The sequence below is a fragment of the Benincasa hispida genome, chromosome 10, assembly GCF_027475165.1.
Source record: "Benincasa hispida cultivar pf3 chromosome 10, pf3_genome.v1.1, whole genome shotgun sequence".
NCBI lineage: Eukaryota > Viridiplantae > Streptophyta > Magnoliopsida > Cucurbitales > Cucurbitaceae > Benincasa > Benincasa hispida.
Genome location: NC_143487.1, coordinates 2,414,410 through 2,424,560, shown reverse-complemented (window position 1 = coordinate 2,424,560; position 10,151 = coordinate 2,414,410). Strand labels below are relative to the sequence as shown.

At 25.2% G+C, this 10,151-nt stretch overlaps 1 protein-coding gene across 2 annotated transcripts; it reads left to right on the top strand.

Moving 5' to 3' along the window:
• Positions 1-3,516: 3,516 nt before the first annotated feature.
• On the top strand, positions 3,517-7,909 carry LOC120088798 (fatty acyl-CoA reductase 3-like). Of its 2 annotated transcripts, XM_039046239.2 has the most exons (10): positions 3,517-3,666; positions 3,796-3,899; positions 4,093-4,295; positions 4,463-4,563; positions 4,685-4,877; positions 5,157-5,318; positions 6,256-6,337; positions 6,426-6,695; positions 6,967-7,094; positions 7,545-7,909. In XM_039046239.2, exons 1-10 carry the CDS (start codon positions 3,606-3,608, stop codon positions 7,693-7,695), a joined length of 1,455 nt encoding a protein of 484 aa, XP_038902167.1. In that variant the 5' UTR covers positions 3,517-3,605; the 3' UTR covers positions 7,696-7,909. The 2 variants fall into 2 exon arrangements, with proteins under 2 accessions (XP_038902167.1, XP_090161867.1); XM_090305741.1 differs by lacking the exon at positions 6,426-6,695.
• Positions 7,910-10,151: the final 2,242 nt, after the last annotated feature.

The window sequence follows — 10,151 nt, the reverse complement described above, 5'->3', positions numbered from 1 at the left end:
ATGACGGGCCATAACTATCTCGGAAGGTCGATCGTTTAGTACATTTCTTCTATCGTTTATTCTCTCTACTTATCGTGTAGCTAATTGTCTCTATCGTTTACATCCTATCATATACTCTCCATTGTTTACACTCTCGACCCCATCGTGTAGCGTCTTCCCTTTATCACTTACATGCTCAACCCAGGTTTGCAGTCTCTTATCCTATCGTCTATACTCTCACTTCTATCATGTAGATGCTTGCCTTTGTCATTTAGATATTTGACAACGATCGTTTAGCCTTCACTTCTCTCTATCGTTTACATAAAGTATATGACAAAAATGGTACTTTAACCTAATTTATTTAAGAAATTAGGTGATCGGTTTTCAAAAGAAAAGAAAAAATCATTAGTTTAAAATACCATTTTGATCCTTATACTTTAAGACTCGTTCATTTTTACGCCTTATACTTTCAATTGTTCTATTTTAGCCCCGAACTTTAAAAAAAATCTTAGATTTAGTCTCTACTATTTGCTTATGTTATATTTTTTCAAGAACATTTTTATTATTTATTAATTTTTCTTTTTTTTGCTATAGATTTTGATGAAAATTATTATTATTATTAAACTAGTTTTACTAAAAATTTAGTTTAATGGACTAAAGGATTGGGATCCAAATGATATTAAAAGGAGAGTAAATAAATAAAAAGTAGAGTAGGTGGGCATTGAATAAGTTCCCAACACGCAACGCCCAGTTCAGAGGTTAAGTGAATTGAAGCCCAACGCAAACCCCATCTGCCCCAACTTCCCCTTTCCCATACCCTTTTTTTTTAAATTCTTTTTCTTGTTACGATGCATAAAATTATTTTCAATGTTTGATTCAGTAACCATTTTATATTTTAAAATTAAATCTATTTCTTCCTCGTTTCTTATAATAATTTAGAGTACGATATAGTTCAATTCTAAAAATAAAATGAAATTTTTAAAAACTACTTTTTTTAAAAAAATTTGTCTTTATATTTTAAATTATTGATAAAAGATAAATAAGAAATGAAGAAATTTAGAGGGCTTAATTTTCAAAAACAAAAAACTTAGGTCTCGTTTGGTAATCATTTTATTTTTTTTTTCAAATTAAGCATATAGATACTATTTTCGCCTCCAAATTTCTTCATTTGTTATCTATTTTTCATCAATTGTTTAAAAAACGAGCTAATTTTGAGAAATAAAAAAAGTAATTTTTGTTTTTGAAATTTAGTTAAGAATTCAACTATTGTAATTAATAAATATGCAAATCATTATAAGAAATGTGCATGAAATATGTTTAATTTTCAAAAACAAAAATGAAAAATCAAATGGTTACCAAACGGAACAAGTCACTTGAGTTTTGTTGGCTTTATCAAATTGTACATGACTTGATTTTATAAGATTTATTTTCCATTTCATCCTAAAATTAAATAACATTATTCCAACCTTTTCCTTTGATAATGTTTACTTGAAGGAGTGCCATAAAAATTGACACTAAGCTGTATTTTTATTTTGTGCATTGATGGGCTTAATTTATTAGTTTATTTTTCCAAAAAAAAAAAAAAAAATTTTTCAAAAAAAAAAAAAAAAAAAAAAGAAGAAGTTTTATGAATTTTTTAAAATTGTATCTTATTTAGTCATTGACTCTAGAGGAATCGATAAAAATTTTCTGTGTTTTCTTAGTTGTGTGTTTAATAGATTGACGCAATAACTTTAACTTAGTATAATGACGTAAATAATATCAAATTTATGAAGTTCACAATAAAAATATGTCAAACACCTACTTAAATATAGATTGTATATAAGATAACGGTCTATCAAAAGAGATAATAGATAAGAAATGCAATAATGAAAATTTAACGATTTATGTAAAAACTAAAACTATTAAGACAAACAAGAAAAGGAAGAAACCTCTCTATTTCTAGTTCTCCTGTAGCAAGAACTAAATTATAATCTAAGATATATATATATGTATATATTTTTTCTTTATTTAAATTGGTGGATGGGTTCATTAATGAACATACTAAAAATATCCATTCATACCTTGTAAAGGTATGGAAAGGCATAAATAGCATACGACTATAAATACAATGTTAAATGCAATGCCATTTATATTTAACTGTATCGTCATGGTTCAACTTCATTGTTATTGTCAACATAAGTATAGTTCAACTAGTATAAATTTATACTATTAATTTAAAAACATGTTTGATTTCCATCCCATATATATTTAGAAAAAATGTTATTCATATTATTATTATTTTCCACATAAGAGAACTTCTGAATTCTTAGCAAGAAAAGTAATTAAAAAGGATCGTATATTTTTAGACTTAGAATAGAATTTCAAAAACACTATTTTAAAGTTGGTTGTACAATATAGAAATTGAAACTAAATAATACTAAGTATTTTTTTTTTTTGGAAAAATATCGATTTATATTTCAAACTTTGGGAGTTTTATGAACTAAAATCATAAATTAGTAATTGTATCAATTTAGGCTCTAAACTTTCACATGTGTAACAATTTTCACTCTTTATCATGTTCCATTTGGATAAACATATGTGAGATTTGTAATTTTATCAATTTAACGCTTAGACTTTAATAAGAAAATCAATTTGAACTCTTAATTAGGATTTCTTTTGAAAATCCTCAATGCAGTCTATTTTTTTTAATATGATAGTTTAAGAAGTTTACACATGTGTGAGATTTGACGCATTGTAGAATTTTTTTAAAAAATAGATTTAAATCGGTTCTATTTTTGAAAATTTTCAAAAGAAATAAAAAATAAATGAATAAATCGATACACTTGTAAAAATTCAAAACACAATTTAAATCGGTAGTGTTATTAGATTTGATGACTCCATTTTTTTCTAATAAAAACTAAAAAAAATAATGTTATATTTTCCTAGAAAGTTATAAAAATTATATAATAGTAGAATTATATCCACATCTAGTGACGTCAATCATGCCTAGAAACTTGATGAAAACTTAAATGAAAGTGTCAATATCATTTTCAAATGTGTAAATGCAAACATTAGGGAAAGAGTATCTCAAATTTATTATCTTTACATTAAAAAAATACCTGTTAGTTAGATTTCTAGATATTATTGATGTTGAATTACCTCTTAGATTTGGAAATATGTACCTCAATGAATATTTTATTCCTTCAAAATATAATTTATATCTAAAGACATGATAGACATTTTCACACATAATAAACAATATTATTGTATCATTTAATTTTAGATATTTTCAAATAAAGAAAAATGAGTTAAATAATAAGTCAACTTATTTATAAATATAGCAAAATGACACTACCTATAAGTAATAGTCCGTAATAGAGATCTATCCATGTCAATAAATATCTATCGCAATCTATTATTGATAAATAATGATATTTTATTATTTTTGAAAATATTTTTTTTTGGGTAGTTTTAGCATTTAAAAGTATGGATTGATTTAATTATTTTAGATGGAAAAGAAAAGTTAATGCAATATAACTAGTTGCATGTGCTTTACAATTACACCTTCTATATAAAGGAAATAAAACAGGGTCTTTGAAGAATTGTGTCTTGCTATATTCACCACAGATTTCTCTCCCTCTTCCATGGAGTTTCTTGAGAACAAAAGCATTTTGATCACTGGGGCCACTGGTTTTCTAGCAAAGAGTATGTATTAGTATTACATGTACTCATATTATTTGAATTATTATTCCATATATGTGAGATTCTTGTATTTTTTTAGATTATTATTTGTAACATATAGAAGGCTAAGAATTATTGTTCTTAAAAACACAGTTTTAGTTGAGAAAATACTTCGAGTTCAACCGAATGTGAAGAAACTCTATCTACTATTGAGAGCTGATGATGAAATTATAGCCAAAAAACGGTTTTATAATGAGGTACGCTACTTTAATACAAAGTGTTTTTTTTCTTCGTACAACAATTTTGGAGAGAATAAGATTCAAACATTTGATCTCATCGTGGAAGGTGTATATATATTTTATGCCACTCAAACTACGTGATACTAAGTGATTTCTAACCATTACATTTTGACTATATAATTTTATTATTTACTGTTTTCTTTTAACACAGGTGATAGAGAAAGATTTGTTCCAAGTGTTGAAGAAGAAATATGGTGCAGATCTGAATACTTTAATTTCAGAAAAAATTTGTTTGGTGCCTGGGGAGATCTCATTCCCACAAATGGGATTGAAAGATTCGATTTGGAACACCATGATAAAGAATGAAGTGGAAATAATTATAAATTTAGCTGCTACAACCAATTTTAATGAAAGGTACGAGAAGATATCAATGTCAATATAAGAATGTCGAAGTCTCAATTCTATAGAAATATTCAACATTATATGATTAAAAATTTGTTACATACTATAACATTTCGTTTTTGTTTTTGGTTTTTCTTAAGATGTTACAAAAGAGATGGTTAATGATTCTGTTTTGATAGGTACGATGTATCACTTGGCACCAATACACTGGGAGCTAAACATGTTGTAAACTTTGCAAAACAATGTTCTAATTTGAAACTTCTTGTCCATGTATCCACTGGTTAGTATCATATCCTTGCTATAAATTTCATTATTATAGCTTAAATTAATATTGAAGAGCAAAAAAATATTTACTTTATTCTAAATAATTGAAGAATATACTCTTTTTTTTCTTTTCTAAGCTTATGTTTCTGGAGAAAGGGAAGGACTTATAATGGAAACTCCACATAAGTTGGGTGAATCTCTTAATGGGAATAAAGGGCTAGACATTGAAGGAGAGCAAATGGTAGTAGAAGAGAAATTAAAGCAACTTAAAGAGAGTGGAGCAACAAATGAGACTATTACTCTAGCCATGAAAGACTTGGGCCTTGAAAGGTATAAAATTTAGCGGTAATATTTTTAACGCTAATACTTTAAGTATATAACAATACTTTTAAAGAATTATAAATATAGCAAAATCTTTCGATGATAGATTCTATTGCTTATAAGTTTTATCACTGATATATTTCGAAAGGAATTTAAATTCTTTTGCATTGTATTATATCTGTTAATACTTTGAACTTGATTGCTATATTTATAATTTCTATTGTGTATGTGCTATATAACCATATATAATTATAATTTTGAAGTTTTGCTTTTGTTTTATTTGATAAGGTCAAAATTATATGGATGGCCAAATACATATGTCTTTACAAAGGCAATGGGTGAGATGATAATCGGTGACCTAAAAGACGATCTACCTTTGATCATCATTCGACCAACTATAGTTACAAGTACTTACAAAGAACCATTTTCTGGTTGGGTCGAAGGAGTTAGGTATGTACTATTCAAATATATTTTTTTGAAACTACAGTAGTTAGGTCAACTACAAATCAACTACATTTTTGGTCAAATATATTATGCTCCAATTTTTTGTACCCTTTTTTTTTTAATTGTCTGTTATCTTTTGGTCAAACTTTGTACGGCTTAATTTGAGGTTTATGTAGCTTCCAAAATAGTTACTGTTGCTTATAGAAAGATTATAAATTGTTAAATAGTTCCGCTATCAAAATTTATATTTCTCTTTTGATAGTTTATATTTTTTAAATATTTGTTTAAAATGTCATATATATATATATATATTTATACTTTCAACTTAAATTTATATTTTGTTTGTTTTATATTAATTTTTTAGTATAAGATTATTTGTTAAACATAGAGGAATTTTTTTTTTTTTTTTCAAAAGCATGATATTGTTTAAAGAAAAAATGGGCAAAATTTAGGATATAGAACTTAGTTTTGTGAGAAAGCTATTAAATATACAAAATCAATTTCAATTTATAAAAAATAAAGTTGAAAATTGAAGATTTGTTAGAAATAACTACTTAATTCTACTAGAATCTAAAAGTGTTTCAAAATCTATTTTGAGTAGTTGTTAAACACTTCAATTTCTTCTAAAATGATTTATTTTTAAGGGTTGTTTTCAAATATATAAAAAAAATGAACCAAAATATTTATAAAATATAACAACATTTCAGAATCTATCAATGTCTATTACCTATCATTGATAAATTCTAAAATTTTACTATATTTTGTAAATATTTTCAACGGTTATACTATTTAAAATAATATCACTATTTTCAATATTATACCTTTAAAAAATTAAACCAAACATAGTGCAAAATTGTTACATAATCCCTTTAATATCCTCAAAAGTAATTTAAACATAGCTTAAATTTGATTCAATAATGAGAAAATCATTGCATTTTGACAGGACAATCGATAGCCTTATTGTTGGATATGCTAAAGGAAAGCTAACATGCTTTGTTGCTGGAATAAATTCAATCATTGATTTGGTGAGAAAAATTTGATCTCTTTGATTTATTTTCTCTTTAATATTAGAATCAAAATTTAATTTAAATTTATCAATTTAAATATATACAGATTCCAGCAGATATGGTGGTAAATACAATTATCATGGCGATGAAAGTTCATAAATTTCAACCATCTAATCAAACAATATATCACGTGGGTTCTTCAACAAGAAATTCCATGAAACATATTGATTTTCAACGTTTTAATTATCAATATTTTACTAAGAAACCATTGATCGATAGAGACGGAAATGCTATTAAAGTTGGAAAAGTTACTATCTTCAACAATATGACCAACTTTCGTAGATACATAGCCATTCGCTACTTAATTTTTCTCAAGGTACGTTGCTACAAATTCTCAATTTCCAAAATCATAATTTTTATATAATTATATACTTAAAATGTCACGATTCGAATCTTTAACTCCACAATATTAAAAAATAAAAATAAAAAAAACTTTTCGGTTATCTTTTTACAATTTTATATTATAAAAAAGTCTTAACAATCTTTTTTCCAGTTATATGGGATGAGAGATTAAACTTCGATGTTATGTTAATTGAGTTATATTTGTATTGATTAATTTAATAAAAAATTTGAAATATATATGAAAGGGACTGGAAATTGCAAACATGGCATTCTGTCATAGTTTTCAAGACAAGTACATTAATATGAAGAGGAAATTCAATTTGGTGATGCGGCTCATCGAACTCTATCGCCCATATCTATTCTTCAATGCCATGTAAGTGATATTTATTTATTTATTTTTCATTATTATTATAATTATATTTTCATGCATGACTTTACTTTAACAGTTATTTTTTATATTTTAAAATATCTCTTTTTGGTATTTCAAAATCTTAAACACAAATTTGTTTTTGTCTTTACTATTAATTTGTATATTACTAATGTTAATTTTTAAGTCTGATTGTTTTTTTCCAATTTTCGAATTATAATTTTAAATTTGTTGAAAATAATATTTGATTAATTCCTCATCCGATTCTATAAAAAAAACTAATTAAGTTTTTGAAAATTAAAGGTTCATTTTGATAACTATTTAGTTTTTAAAAATTGTGCTTATTTTTTGACAATTTGAAAGTAATAAGATTCAAATGTAATGTTATAAAAGTTTAACGATCAAAATAGACAATTTATTAACTGATATATATTTATTTTGTTTTTGTATGTACAGATTTGATGATACAAATACAGAAAGATTGAGAAAAGATATACAAAACAAAGATACAAAAGAGGCATTATTTATGGATCCTAAGGATATAAATTGGGAGGATTACTTTCTCAATGTCCACATTCCTGGACTTGTTAAACATGTCATCAAATGATCCTCTAATTCATTTGCAAACACAAATTTATCACTTGTTTAATTCCTCATTGAATGCTTTTTTTTTTTTTAATAATTTTTTTCATAAGTTGAGCATAATTTATTACCAAATTAAGTTGTGTTTACTATTAAGTATGTGAGGGATAAATATTATTATTGTATTATTGCAAAAGAAAAATTTATGAATGTGAAAGGGAATTAAATCCATTGATTTAGCTCAAGGTGGGGCAGATATTAGACTAGATTTCTTTTAATGGATTGAATGTATGATGTAATTCTATTTCCCAGTATTAATTAATGCAATGTTTTATATAAAGAAAGAAAGAAATTTTCTATAAGGTTCTGTTTTTATTTTTTTTTAATTTCTAATTTTGGGCCTTCTGCATTGTAGATACTATTTAGTGGCTAGAAATTAATGAGGATCTGACCTTCAATAGAGTTTAGAATTTTACTTAGAATCTATAATTAGTTCAATTATTTTTGTAATGTAACATTATTGGAGTTAAACTCATTATTAATTTTTCGGGCAAATATCAATTTATACCATAAATTTGGGAAGTTGTATCAATTTAAACCTTAAACTAAGAAATGTATCAATTTAAATCTTAAACTTTGAGAGTTGTATCAGTTTAAACTTTAAACTTTTGGGTTGTATCAATTTAAATCGCAAATTAATAATTGTATCAACTTAAACCCTGAACTTTCACAAGTGTATCAATTTACACCTTAGACTTTCATAAATATATCAATTTAAAGTCTGAACTTTCATAAGTGTATTTAAACAAAACATAATAGAGAGTTTAAGTTGATACAATTATAAACGTTTATGGTTTAAATTGATATATTTGTAATAGTTTATGGTTTAAATTGATACAATTATTAGTTTGGCGTTAAAATTGAAACAACTTCAAAGTTTAGGGTTTAATTTGATATAATTACTAGTTTACGGTTTAATTTGATACAACACCCAAAATTTAGGGGTATAAATTTTTCCTACTTTTTTTTCTCCATAAAAATTTTGAGAAAAATTGGAACATCTCCTATCGAATTATGTAGTTGATTTCAATTATATCTCAACTTCAAAAAGTTTTATTTAAACTTCGGAGGTTTTTTTCTTTCGAAAAAAATTCTTAAAAGTTAGTTTTAGTCATTAAATTGATGGATGAAAAGGTTAATATATGATTATGTGCTGCTTACGTGAATAAATCTCAAACACATACAGATAGTAAATTTGGAGGTTAGAGATGCATAAATTGCATAAAATTGAATAACCGCATTAGGGTGATCATCGGCTGGTTGGGGTCGGTTTTTCAACCAAACCGATGTCGAATCGAGCAGAATCGTTTCTGAACCTGACCAAATCTGTCCGATTGTCGGCTGAGCAAAGATCAGTCTGGTCGGTTTGCTATTTTCTTTTTTTCCCCCCTTTTTCTAATAATATTCTTAGAAAAAATATTATATTTAATAATTAATTATTTACATTTTACCACTTAGTAGTTAGTACTATTTGCTATTACGTAAAAATTATATTTAGTTATAAATTATTATCGTTATAAATAGCAATTTTTCTAATACAAATTAAATTAACTATAATTTGGATTGAATATTGCTATTTGGTAAAAGGTATATTTAGTTATAAATCATTATCGTTATAAATAACAATTTTTTAATACAAATTAAATTAACTATCAAAAGTCAACTATTTGTTAACTTTCTTTTTCTTCCTATCAATTTAGTTTAGTCAATTTGGATTGAATATTGCTATTAGGTAAAAGTTATATTTAGTTATAAATCATTTTCGTTATAAATAACAATTTTTTTTAATACAAATTAAATTAACTATCAAAAGTCAACTATTTGTTAACTTTCTTTTTCTTCTTTATCAATCATATTTAGTTTTCTCTCTTAATTTGTGATCAATCATATTTAGTTTTCTCTCTTAATTTGTGATTGTAATTCAGAATTCAAGATACCATTTTACTTTTTATTTTTTAATACTTATGGAGTAGAGGTATTAAGAATAAAATATTGATATGATTTGATTTGACAACCCTTAATATTTAACATGTCCATTGTTTGAGATTGTGTTTGCTTCACTTAATTGCTTAAAGAAGCACACAATACATATATATTTGAAAACAAAACTAATATGAGTGTCGAGAGTGTATGTCACAAATAGTATCAAATACAATGAAAGCACAAATAGTACGTCACATCACAAATGCCACATGCCACATACAATCAAATTAGAAATTACAACATAAAGTCAAATACAACCAAATTACAATAAAACACAAATAGTAGTACGTCACAAATAGTCAAATACAACAAAAATCACTACTAGTAAATGTATCATGCTTAATTGATAAGTGACAACTTTACAAAATCTGGAAGGTCTTGAATATCTTTTTCATTATCCATAACCGCTCTAAATCCTATATACTTAAGATTAAAAAG

Coding starts and splice junctions, on each gene's coding strand:
- LOC120088798 (XM_039046239.2), top strand. CDS start 3,606: ATGGAGTTTCTTGAGAACAAAAGCATTTTGATCACTGGGGCCACTGGT. Junction 4,564..4,684: donor TCTTGTCCATGTATCCACTG/GTTAGTATCATA, acceptor TTCTTTTCTAAG/CTTATGTTTCTGGAGAAAGG. Junction 7,095..7,544: donor TATCTATTCTTCAATGCCAT/GTAAGTGATATT, acceptor TTGTATGTACAG/ATTTGATGATACAAATACAG.